Consider the following 13462-nt stretch of genomic DNA (forward strand, 5'->3'; position numbering starts at 1 on the left):
GGAATTTCCAGAGCTAACTCCATCCCAGCCTTTAAAGGACTGGGCGAGTGGGCCACGTTTGCTCTGCTGTGCCACAATCACAACTTACACAATGTATTTTCTTTTATTTCAACCCATCCCCAAAGCCCAGAGCAACTTAAAACAAGATCCACCACCTCCATCAAAAAATAAAGAAGTATTTTAAAAGTTGAACTGATACTTCCACAGCCATTCATTCAGCTGACTCCCAAAGAAATGGGAGGCATCTGGAAAATGTATTTAAAAATTGATTTAACGTTGAGCCATGTTAAATGTTTTCATTTCCGAGCAATGCAGTGCCCACCAAAACATCAATTAGTCCCAGCAATCAGGCAGGAGTATCGGCTTCTGTTGCAAGATTCATTTATTTCAGCAGCTAAGATGGAGAAATCCAATGCGGCCGGTAGCTCCGAGGAAGGGAAATTCAGCCAGAATAGAGTCCAGATCAGGCCTTGGCAAAAAACGGTGCCTTGGCCTGCACCCTCTGCTCTCCAGCCTCTCCCTCTGGAGAGAGGGCAGGAACTCGTCTGGAAGGTCTTTGTGCCACTGACAGAAGACACCCTTCCTCCCCACCGCTTCTCTGTCTCCCAGTCGGAGAACAAGGGAGGCTGAAATGAGGCGGAGAATGCCTCCAAGGAGGACACGAGTCTGCGGAAGAGTGTGCAAGAGCATTTTTAATAACTATTCTTCCTTTTCATGCCTCTTCAGTTCCACGGCCCCCGAGTCTCCCTGCCTCCGTTGAGGCTTTGAGTCGGGGTAGGGGACACCCACCATCTCCACGCCCTTGGGCCAGCTCCTTGGGTCCCAGGGAGAAGCACAAACACCACTCACCACACAAGCTTGGGCATCAGAACCAGCAGAGGGCAGCCCAGCCCCAGACCCCGGGAGACCGAGGCTCCTAAAAAGGAAACAAGACAAGCGTGCACAGGGGGTCTCAGCAGCCAGGGGAGGATGGACGCTTCACGCCAGCGTCTCCCTCTGAACCACCCACTAGATCTCACCAAACCTTGGTTTGCTCATCTCCTAAATGGGAATAATGACCCCCAGATTGTGAGGGGGGAGGGGGCAAATTAAATAAGACTGTGTGAATCAGTGAGTCCCAGAGACGCCTTCAGCGTCAGTCAACTGGGGAGATGGTTAAATATGCAAATTCTGGGATCCTCCCCCTGCAAATTCTGATTCAGCAAGTCTGGGACCAGGCCCAGCAATCTTGGTTTTACAAGCATCACTCCCAGGTGATTCGGATAAGGAAACAAATTTAGGAAACAGGAGATTAAGAGCCTGGCCCACAGAAAGGGTTCACCCAACTGTCAGCCCCCGACCCCCACCCACCCCACCTCCCGGCTCAGGCCTGTGGGGTGAATGCAAGAAGGGATCTAGGCTTCTCCTGCCTGGCTGTGTGCCCATCAAAATTACACATACCCTCTGACCCTGCAGTCCCACTTGGAAGAGTTTGCCCTGCAGATACTCTTGAGCAGATGCAAAGTATATAAGGCCATTTGCTGCAGCATTGTTTGTAACAGGATAAAAATAGTAACAATGGAACTGGGTGTTCCTATTCAGAGATCTGGTTAAATACGGTTATGGAGCCAGAAAACCAACAATGCGTGGATATGGAACTGTCTCTAAGTTATATCATCAGGTGAAACATGCAAGGCGCAGATCAAAGTGTATAATAAGCTTTTGTAAAAGTGCAGAGATCATGGATGCGCATAGAATATCTCTGGACGGATACACAAGCCGGTAACATCGGTTGCCACTGAGGAAGGGAACTGAAGACATTTCACTGCAAACCCTTTCAGACCTTTCATGTTGTGAACCGTGCGCATTGTCAGCTGTGTGCATTGTATAACACACACACAACACTGTGACATTTAAAAATAACTTTTAAATGTATGCATATCATATTTCAATGAAAAGGTGTGAAAATGATCAGAGTAAATCAAAGGGCATGGCTTCTGTTTGCAAGTGCCACCTCTGGCCACCTGTGGCTGCAGAAATGGGGACTCCCACAATTTGCCATCCCCAAGGAAAGCTGGGGCAGACCTGGAGATATTCGAGTCAGAAAAAAGTCAAGCAGAGGTTTATGGTGGAGAATTTAGCGAAGCACCAAGCTCTCTTTGCTCTGTGGGTATTTCCACCTGCTGTCCCCTCTTCCTGCGACACTTTCCACCTGGCTGGGTCCATCTTCTCCCCAGTTTGGTCTGCAGCTTAGAAATCACTGTCTTCGGGAGGTTACCACGGCCACTCCCTGCTCCCCCAAGCGTAGGTAGCTGTCTCTCCCGTGTGTTCCCTGGGTACCTGTGATGGCCTCACAAGCACCTGTCATACTGCCTCATGGTCGCCTGGGTGCTGACGGCTTCCCTCACCCCCACACTCTACTGGGAGCTCAGCAGGGACAGAGGACACATCTGGCTTGTTCACAGCTGCTTCCCGGGAGCCTAGCACCATGCTTAGCCCAAAGACGGCGCTCACTAAAGATAGAAGGAATCACGAAGAAGTGAGAAAGTGAGGGGGTGAAGGAGAGTAGGACAGGAAGGGAGAAAAAAAGGAAGGAAAGCCACCCCCCGGATTCCTCCATCTCAGCTCAGCCCTTAGTCACCACCACCTTCCTCTGCTGCCTTCCTTCCCTGGTTTATCAGGTTTGAAATCGTCGTGCTCATTTACAAGAGAGCCTTACCTGCCTTACACACCTCTGTATTCCCAGCCCCTACCGCGGGCGTGGCACAAAGGAGGTGCCCAGTACATATCAGTTGAATTTACTAATTAATACTGGACAGTAAGAAGGACTTAGGATGCAGAGGAACCACTGAAAGCACTTCAAGTCCTGAGAAATTCTGATTCAGTGGGTTCTGGATGGGGTCCGCGGAACTGGCGGGTTTTGTTTTATTTTTTAAAGCTCCCTCTTCTCCCTTCCCTTCCCGCCCACCCCCCACCCCGCCTCTCCCCGTGACTTTAAAGTGATCTACTGAGAATCATTTACAAATGCTTGGTAGGAATTTTTCTCTGAATGCAGAATCTCCAATGAATGCCAGAGACCCCACCCTGAATTTTAGGAAACTTCCCGCCCCAGGTCAAGCAGGGCGGACCTAGGGACGGGAAGGGGATTAGCAGAGGGGCGGGGTGGTGGGCTCACCTGGAGGAGAAAGAGAAGAGGGGGTCCGGGTGGGGCTGGCGCTCGAAGGCGCGTCTAGCCAGGAGCGAGTCTTGGCGCCATCTAGCGCCCGTTGGAGGCTATGCAGTTGCATCATGCTGAGCTGCCGGCGCTGGGCCGGGGTCACGGCCGCGGCGTTCTCGGGGCCCAAGGAGGCGATCTGCTCCGCGGACAGCTCCTGCAGGGGAGAGAGAGGGCAACGCCGTCAGAGGCGCCCCTCCGCGGGTTTCCCAAAACTCGGACACCCGCCCAGGGCTGCACAATTTTGCCGCACCCATGTACCATTTGTGCCCCTCTTCAGAATTTTTCCTTAAAATCAGATCACTCTTCCACTCCTAAAACAAATTTATTTTAAAACGAAAAATTTTCATGGAAATTTCCCAAAATGGAAAATCAGAATGACTTGCAATAAGTACTCCTTTAAAATATGCCAAAAGAACACAAATATTTATAGATGACTGGATAAAGAAGCTGTGGTGTGTATACACACATACACATGTATATACACATATACATACAATGAAATACTACTCAGGCATAAAAAACAATAATGCCATTTGCAGCAACATGGATGGACCTGGAGATCGTCATTCTAAGTGAAGTAAGCCAGAAAGAGAAAGAAAAACACCGTATGATATCACTTATATGTAGGATCTTTTAAAAATGACACAAATTAACTTACTTACAAAACAGAAACAGACTCACAGACAAGGAAAACAAACTTATGGTTACCAGAGGGGAAGGGAGGGTGGAGGGATAAATTGAGAGTTCAGTATTTGTAGGTACCAACTATGATGTACAAAATAGATAAACAACAAGGACCTACTGTATAGCACAGGGAACTATATTCAATACCTTGTAATGGCCTCTAATGAAGAATATGAAAAGGAGTATAAATGAATCACTATGCTGTACACTAGAAATTAACACAGCACTGTAAATTGACTGTACGTCAATAAAGGTAAATAAATTTACATGCGCATTCTTCAAAAATGTTTCCTTTATAAATAAACAAATAAAATATGCCTAAAGAAATAAACCAACATTATTGAATTTTAGCTAAATCTGTTGGCCAATGGTGTCTGAACCTGAGGTCTCCTTAAATAAAAGGGATGGGGGTGGATTTTAGAAGTGCTATAGAAGTGTCCAAGACATTTTAGCTCCAAATTGAGACTTCTTCCTTGAAATAATCAGTAGTAAAAGATGAAAAGGAAGTCATGATTTTCTCACTGTGTGACTTAATGTTGTTTAATACAGTGCAAGGTACCCCCCCAGTGCTTCAAGTCCCCCCTGAAAAACACCGGCATGGAGGAGAAAACATACACCTAAAGGGCAAAGACCTGAATCTGTGTCCCAGCTCTGCCATATACCAGCTGTGTGACCTTGGGCAAGTCGCATAGCCTCTCTGAGTTTTTGGACTAGATGTGGGGTGGCCCAGAAAACTCATCTCCCATGCAGATTCCCATCCTTTGGTAAGACTGCCTGACATCACAGGAGTTCTGTGAGGACTCAGTGAAGGGAAAGTGTGGTACTCTATTAGCAATGTCTGCCATGGACACAGAAAGTGGGAAATTCTGCATGCACTCAGAATCCTGAACAAGATGTTTTCTGAAGTCACTTCTAGCTTAGAGGACCTGGTGACTAGTTCTAGTGGATCTGGAATGAGATGGGATGGCAGGGGCCTTTAAAGTCATCCTACTTATTTTCTAAGAGCCCCAAAGCTTCTGAGGGGGGGGGGGTCCTGCTCCCTCACCCTTTCCTCTTCTCTCTTTCACCTTCTTCTCTTCTGTCCAGGCAAATGTTTCCCTGGAATCATGTCATTCCCCTGCTTAGAACCCTTCCCTGCCCCCAAGGACACAGCACAAGCTCCTGAACATGGTAATGAGACCTTCCAAGCTCTGGGTCCTGCCCACCTCTAGCATCCTCCCCACTGGCACACCTCACTCCTGGAGAATGGACATCCATTGCTGCAGCCCCCAGGAGGCAGCATTTCATTTTGCCTTGGAACACTGTTCCTCCCTCTCCATCTAGCTAACCTGTCCTGCAAAATTCAGCATCACCTCCTCCCTCTTTACCCTCTCCCCCCCTCCCACACACACACAGCAGACGCACTCTTCTGGCTTACACCTTGTATCTACCATTGACACAGAGTCTGCACTATAAAAATTATCTATTTTTCCAATGTTGCTGCCTCACAACCAACAGGCCAGATTGAATATCAAGGCCTACTGCATTGTATTTTAAAAAATAAATCCAAAGTGGTTGCGAACATTTAATTATTGGGAGACTTCACATGAAAATGAGACTTCTGGATCTTTTTTTTTTAATTTTTTTAAATTAAAAAAAAAAAAAAGGAAGATCTAGCAATATTGGGCCCACATTGTTACACTGCATCAATGTGCCAGAGACGAGAAGTGGCTTCTCTATTTCGACAGGGCTCTCCAGTTCACCTCAGTTCCTTCCCAGGCCACTGCACTCCTCTACATCACCTTTCAAGCCCCTGAAGGCACTGTGTTATACCTCTTCATCGGTGCATCTCAGGTGAACTGAGCTTGGAGTCTACCATGATGTAGGTGGTCACTAGGAATTTCTGGAACAGGTAAGCTACAAAGTGCATTCCAAACAAGACCAATCTGCCTACCCCAGAGGGGAAGTTCTACTAATTTCCCCTAAACAGCTATCTCACCTGATCTGTGCTGGGAACTGTCCTGGGTGCTGAGTGGTTCAAGGTCAGCTAAATGTCTTGAAAGGAAACAATGATATGGCATCATGGGAGTGTTTCTAGCCTTGTGTGGGTGCCCTATCCAGTTCTGGTGGACAGAATGTGTTTCCAAGTTACCCAGCAAGCAAGAACACCAGGGCCACTCCTCATCAGAGCAGACTGTCCCCATCAAACCTTCTCCTAACCTTATACGTGGACAGGAAGCAAGGACCTCTCACTGGATGGATACTCTGCCTCCCTAACTTCAGTTGACCCAGTTCAACCCTTTCAATTTTTTCCATAGCCATTTATCACCTGTCCTATTTTGGCTTCCTTAACACTTTTCTTTAAATCAATTAAAATATTTTTACTTAAATTTATTTTAAAAGGAGATGTTACACAAGTCCACATTCCCTCATCTGCAATTCTGAAGTACAAAAAGAGCCTAAAACTGAAAGTTTTTCCCCCAAGTTAAAGACAAACTTATTTGCCAGCAGAACCTGACCTGAACTGATGTGAGACCATTTATAGTCTCTATTTATTCCAATTAGTGTGATTTGTCACAGATTTTTTTCATGGAAATATTGGTGCATTTGCTTACAAGGTGCTTCCTCAGATCCTGCTGAAGGTGTTAAGTAACAATACTGTAGATGCACAGTGAGCTTTCTAAAATATGGAAAATTCCAAATTCTGAAATACATCTGCCCTCAAGGGTTTTGGATAAGGCAATATGAACCTGTCATGCCAACATAAATAGAAAATCAGTGGCTACGAAGAGAAGGAAACCATAAAAATAGACACAATTAAAAGCTAAACTCGAAACTGAAGGAAAAAACTTAAAAAACAAAGACACCTAAAATTATCTTATGATCTGTCCACTGCTGGCACACAGCTCTCCTCTGGCCCTATCAGCAGAAGCTTGGTTACAAGTCCCTGGAATCCAAGGCCTGCCATCTGCTCCCCTGTTGTGATTTGAAATGGGGTCAAGTTCCCACTTTCCCTGAGGAACTGAGAACCTACTTTGAATATCTCATCAGGAAGGCATTTGATTGCTGATGGCTGGAAATATGGCATCAAATCGTTGTTGAGCATTCGGAGCTCTTCCTTAGTTAATCCAGCTGGGGAGAAAAAGGAATCATGAGGGTTTAGCTCAAGCCATCAGAACCCCGCTTATTAGTGGTGCTCATTGGTGTACACATCTGCGTGCTCTAGGCAAGCATCATTGCTTTACAAAAGGCCCTGAAAACCACACTGGAGAATCAGGTTCCTTAATCAACTCAAAAAAATAGTAATAAATAAGTGGGTCACATTAGCCCTGATTGGTCTCCTACAAGGAAATGTATGCCCAGAAGGAGCTTCACTTTACACAAATTTCAAATTGTGTATAAATCCATTTTGCAGCCAATTAAGTAACATTCTAAACCAGTTTAGCTACACAAGAGTCACCAAGAGAGCCTGCTTAGAAGTCAGATCTGGGTGGGAAGGGATAGACTGGGATTTCAAAATTGTAGAATAGATAAACAAGATTACACTGTATAGCACAGGGAAATATACACAAAATGTTATGATAACTCACAGAGAAAAAAATGTGACAATGAGTGTGTATATGTTCATGAATAACTGAAAAATTGTGCTGAACACTGGAATTTGACACAACATTGTAAAATGATTATAAATCAATAAAAAATGTTAAAAAAAAAAAAAAAAGAAGTCAGATCTGCAGACCCCACCCTCTGCAACTTCAAGCCATGAAATCTAGCTTCTATCATAACTCTAGAGATGGTCACCATACATGGCCAAAGATTCTTTTTGTTTTTGTTTGTTTTTATCTTCAGATTTAAGGTTGGAAAGGGAGAGAAAGGCATGCTCAAGGTGCCCCTTACCTGCAATGGTCCCAAGTTCCTGCAAGACAGAGCTGGACCACTCTGTGGGCTCCCCAAACACAACTTCTGCCTTCCTCTTAAACTCCGTCAAGACCTGGGTACTGCACAGCAGGGTCCCGATTCTGGCCACCACCACCCTGGTTATGAGGGAGGGATATAGTGTGAGCTTGGGAGATTCTCCAGCCAAAAACAATATGCAGAAGGTAGGTAGGCTCAGCTAATCTCACTCCCTGTTTTAGCCCAGAAAGGTAGCAAAGCATCGGGAAGCAGAGAGCATCTTGCTGAATGAAAGAATGAATGAATGGACCAATCATTGGCCACCTTGCACACCAGTGTTTTGGTTACCTGAATTCTGAGATCTTTATAAGTGAGATTTCGGTGATGTTCATGGCACACAGGATTTCACCAAGTCCTACTAAATGGAAACTCTTCAGATCCTGGATACTACTGCCCGAATCCTCCAGGAACCCTTGCAGAATGGATTTAGCCTACAAAAATGTGGAAGGATAGGAAATAAACTATCCAGGGATGATCAAGACCTCAGAGCTTGAGGGGACAATGAAGCTGGCCTCCTGACTGACCCCCACCCTAATCCCCTGAACATACTCCCCATTCCAAACCATCCTAGCCACTCATCCAGGTTAACCTCCCTCAGGAGCTGCTTCTACTGAGTATGTCCTCTGATCTACAGAGGTGTCTTTAGGCCATGAAGCTCTTACATCCTTCACCAACATCAAAGACACCTGTACCCTGTGTCTGTGTCTGCTGGCTTATTTCCTTCAATCACTCATGACCTTCAGATAGTTTGGTCATATAAGTTCTTCTGCATCAGGATCCAAATTTTCCAGCATCGATTTCCTCAACTTTCTGACAAACCTTTGTAATGTTCTGCCTTTGGGCCTTTGCTCAAATCAGTACCTCCATCTGAAATGCCCTTCCTGCAGTCCCAACTGTTAAAATCCAACCATCCTATTATTTGGGGGTTCAAGTCAAGTATCACCTTCATGAAGTCTTCCCTGACTACCTCAGCCAGAATGATTTCTTTTTTTCTCTAAGTTCCTATAGAAATAGGTTTGCCTCTCACTGTTCAATTCTGGAGAGTTGGACATCAAATGCTTTGGTATTAAAAACCACATAAGAATCTCTTCAATGAGCTTTGATTTAAGGGGCTGATGTGCACTGTACGGTCCCTGTAATTCTAGTATAGTGGCCATTGCTGTTCATGCCTTTCCCTGGAGGACCATCTCTCTGAAATTCTTACTTCATGTGGTTCAGTTGGAGCTAACTGTATTCTGAGGTCCAGGGGTGATGCTATGGCCTAGTTCTGGCCAGTTAGGTTATCTCTTAGCTTGGCTGTTGTGATTGGCCCTTGATGTGATCCAGTCAAATGCAACCAGGACTTTGGCTAAAACAATTAGAAGAGAAGAGCTTCCTTTACTCTGGACTGGACCTTAGAAGGATAAACATCTGAATCTGCTAGAACTCACCACACAGAAAGAAACTCTCTGAACAAAGCCAAACACAAAGGAAATCAGCATCAAAAAATGGTGAGAGATGGATTCCTGACCATAGTGTTGAAGCACCTGGATCCAGCCATACCTGAATTCCACCCTTGACCCTTTCAGTTATGGGAGTCAATAAATTTCTTTCCTACTCCAGCCATTTTGAGTCAGGTTCTCTGTCACTTATAATTAAATGAACCCTGATCTACCTATGTTGAACCTAAGGAAGGATCCAAGTCTGGACCCTCAGTGCTGAGGGGGTCAGATGCAAAAGATTACAGAAGGACAAGAGCTCATGAGGCAAAGACAGGGGAGAGACATCCAAGGATGAACAGCTCCTGAATGGAAATGAGGGTCACAGGGATACAATGACTCTTCCCATCTCCCTTTCATCTCAGTCCATCCCAGCACAGCATGGATCACTCCAGTGTCGAATGAAAGTGTTGGCAAAGATTGGGAAATGTTGCACTGGGATTCCACTTTTCACACAGCTGTTGCCTTTCTATCCCTCAGGTCTGTTTAAATGCTACCTCTTCTGAGAAGACCTCCTAGATTTCCCCCCATCTCAAGTAACTTCCCTCCCCATTATTTCCATGAGCACCTTGTCCATTTTCTGCTTATTGCTTAACACAATTTTTTACATTCTTCACTTTGATTGCTCACTTTTTCATCTGTACCACCAAGCAAAATCTCCGAAGACAATGACCATATCCAGCTAGTTTACTACTCTATCCCGGACACCTGGCACAATGCCTGGCCTATGGGTTCAGGAAGTGCTTTTTGAAAAAATGAATGAATGAATGAACATCTGACTGAGTGATCTATAGACATTGTACGCAATATGTACTCTTTTGAAATGGCATCAGATTACCACCATCGCATGATGGATTGGCTTCAGAGGAACTTGCACATCAGACCGGTCGGTATCTTCAAGTTTCCCTCAATGATTACAAAGCTCACAGGTACTATAAGGGAATTTCAGTAGCATCATGTTTAGATTTAAATGTCTTTGACTGAATGTGAATGTGTATCCAAAATAATTACATAATAATTTTTAATATAATAATAATATTTATTGAATGCTTACTGTATGCCTACACTGTGTTGATCATTTTACACATACTATCTCATCTGATCCTCACAACAACCCTAGGAAGTAAGTATTGATATTATCTCTTTGTCACAGATGAGGAAACTGAGGCACAGAGAGGGTAAGTAACTCTGCCAAGGTTACACAGCTAGTGGATAATGGTTCTAGGATTAAAACCCAGGCAATCTGACTCCAGAGTTTCCACTCTTGGCTGGTGAAGATGTTTGCAGATGGAGACTCAAGTTAGCTTTTGAACTTTTCTTATTAAGTTTTCACAGTCAGGTTTCACGCATTGACTCATAGCAATCTGTGCTCCCCCACCATCAAGCATGCCCATTTTAAAATGAAAGTGCAAAACTACAATTCAAATAAAATGACTTTGAAGATGCGACATTAAATTGTCCTTGACAGTGGAACCTGGAAAAAAATGCAAGCTCAGCCTGCAAGGTGATAAGCCAAAATATATTTCCTCGAATGACTGGACCAGCGTATCTGTAATGATCTCAAGACAATTAATACCAACACTTTTAGGCAGTATTAACCGCTGAAAAGTGAATAGCTGTAAGATTTCAATCTCTCTGTTCATCCCTCTGGCTTCCATAATAGTTTTTTTTTCCTTTATATTGGTTTTTAAGCTGAACTATCTGTTAATGTAGCTCCGCCAGGTCTGACTGTTAATCTAGAAACATGCATTTAAGGGTTTGATTGGGAGCTGAAGTTGAGGAACTGACTGCAAATGATACATGCAAATGTTAGGTTTTCATATCCTCTTCAAACATGTTGATAAATCTCACGGCCACCCATGGGAATTTAAAATGGTGCAAAGGGAAAGAGATACTCTAGTTTCTAAGTTGGATATATTTTTCTGTTTTCTTCCAGACTGAGAATAGAACGATTTGAATATTGGAAGTGTGCTGTCGCACTTCTCAAATCAGTCAAACCCAGCTTTAGAGTCACAGAAGCCCAGGATTACAGAATGTCAGGGTGGAAGGAACTGTAGATTGGGGCGGGGGAGGGGGGGGCGTCTAATCCTCTCATCTTGCAAATGAGGAAGGTATTAAACTGCCAGAGGGAGGATGGTGATATGATGACAGCGATGACAACAACAATGAAAACAACTAATTTTTGACTCCTACATCCCATTGTTCCTATGGGCATTGCCTGTATGGCATTGTTCAAAATGTTTTACATATATTAAGTCATTTAATCCTTATGGCCAGGACCTCCATGTTGCCCAGCTCCATGGGGGCACAATTCACACCTTGTTCTACTTCAATGGTGCCACTCTGAGTCATGTAATATGGCAATCCTGATTACCAGACGCTCACGAGAGTAGGGGACATGACTTGACTTTCCCTGCCCAGCACCCATTCTCCCTTTAGTTGATAACACCATGCTTTTCCTTTGGTGAACCACCTGTATTCACTTCCTCTTGCTGCTGTAACAAATTTCCACAAACTGAGTGGCTTAAAACAATACAGATTTATTCTCTTACAGTTTTGGATGTCTGAAGTCCTAAAATGGGTCAAGAAGATATCTTCCTTCTGGAGGTTCTAGAGAGAATTCATTTCCTTGCCTGTTTTAGCTTCTAAAGGTTGCCTGCATTCCTTGACCAGAGCCCCATTCTGCATCAAAACCAGGAACACTACACCTTCAGATCTCTCTGTGTGTCCTCTGCTCCCATTGTAATGTTGCCTTCTGTATCTATGGCCCTCCTGCCTCCCTATTCTTTTTTTCATTCTTTTTTATTGAAGTATAATAAATTTACAATTTTGTGTCAATTTCTGGTGTACAGCATAGTGTTTCAGTCATACATATACATACATTCATTTTCATATTCTTTTTCATTATAGGTTGCTACAAGATATTGAATATAGGGTTATAAACTTGTTATTTATCTATTTTATATATAGCAGTTAGTATTTGCAAGTCTCGAAATCCCAATATATTCCTTCCCATCCCCTTTACCCCCTGATAACCATAAGTCTGTTCTCTACGTTTGTGAGTCTGTTTCTGTTTTGTAAATAAGTTCATTTGTGTCCTTTTTTTTAGATTCCACATATAAGTGATATCATATGATATTTTTCCTCCTTCCCCTTCTAAAGGTCCTTGTTATTACATTGCACCTGCCGGTCCTAAAATGGGTCAAGAGGATCTCTCCTCATCTCAAGATGTTTACCTTAATCACATCTGCAAAGCCCCCTTTTGCCACATCAGGTAACATACTCACAGGTTCCAGGGATTAGGACGTGGGCATCTTTGGGGGCTTTGTGCAGCCTACCACACACGCACTCCCCATTCTCGGTCCACGTGGTCATGGTGAGACGGGCTCTGCTCCCTGATGCGTGCGGGGCCAACCCACATATCCTACCCCTGACCAGACAGTTAGGAGTGGGCACTTTCATGATTGGAGTCAATTCTGGGACTGGTTCAAAAATTAACGAGAAAGGGGCACTCTTTTCTGGGGTTGCTAATTGGATGATAGGTAAGCCCAGTGCTGAAAATGACACCTGAGGGAAGGCTGCCCGAGAATGAAGTTAACCCAGAGCAGCTAAGACTCCCCTTTCTAACAGTACGGTGGGTTCACTTCCCTCCCAATTGAAACAATTAAATTCTGGAGAGAACTTCTTCTTTATCCTACGAAGGGTTAACTGACACCAGAATCACTCTCTCACCATAAACAATGAGCAAACTGAACAAAATATATTGGACCACTGGGAGCACAGGACTATAATCCTGGAAGAAGGAAAGCTAGTAAGGCGAGCCCTCAAATTACCCATATTCACTGCCCAGAGGCAATTTCCACGCCATGGAGGAGGGAAGGGCACCTAAACAAGCCCAATGTCCAGGCCTGGGGATACAGAGGATCCAGGTTCAGAGAGGCCAAGGGCAAATTTGGGGGGCAAATTCCTGGAGAGGAAAAAACTGCACAGAGAGAGAGAGAGTTCCAGAAATCTACAGAGAGGTCTTCTCAGATCTGGCTGACTACTGATCTCCACGTGCAAGGAATAGAATGCCACATGAATATCAGAAAAGGCATCAGAAAGCATAGGCTGAACAATCCCCAGAGCTCACGTGGAGCTGGAAAGAGGTCACCTTCCCACCAGCCAGAGA

The 13462-nt window shown here is 44.5% G+C and overlaps 1 protein-coding gene across 2 annotated transcripts in view; it reads right to left on the reverse strand.

The window, feature by feature from the left end:
• Window positions 1-311: 311 nt before the first annotated feature.
• OTOA (otoancorin) overlaps window positions 312-13462 on the reverse strand; it is a 47659-nt gene continuing 34508 nt past the window's right edge. For both annotated transcript variants that reach the window (XM_074345420.1, XM_074345419.1), the window contains exons 24-28: window positions 8102-8244; window positions 7757-7893; window positions 6894-6991; window positions 3155-3350; window positions 312-916 (exon numbers count right to left, since the gene is read on the reverse strand). In XM_074345420.1, the coding sequence (XP_074201521.1) occupies window positions 846-916; window positions 3155-3350; window positions 6894-6991; window positions 7757-7893; window positions 8102-8244 (645 nt within the window). In that variant the 3' untranslated portion in view covers window positions 312-845. The remainder of the gene's footprint in view (window positions 917-3154; window positions 3351-6893; window positions 6992-7756; window positions 7894-8101; window positions 8245-13462) is intronic.

Source organism: Camelus bactrianus, chromosome 18 (assembly GCF_048773025.1).
Source record: "Camelus bactrianus isolate YW-2024 breed Bactrian camel chromosome 18, ASM4877302v1, whole genome shotgun sequence".
Taxonomy (NCBI): domain Eukaryota; kingdom Metazoa; phylum Chordata; class Mammalia; order Artiodactyla; family Camelidae; genus Camelus; species Camelus bactrianus.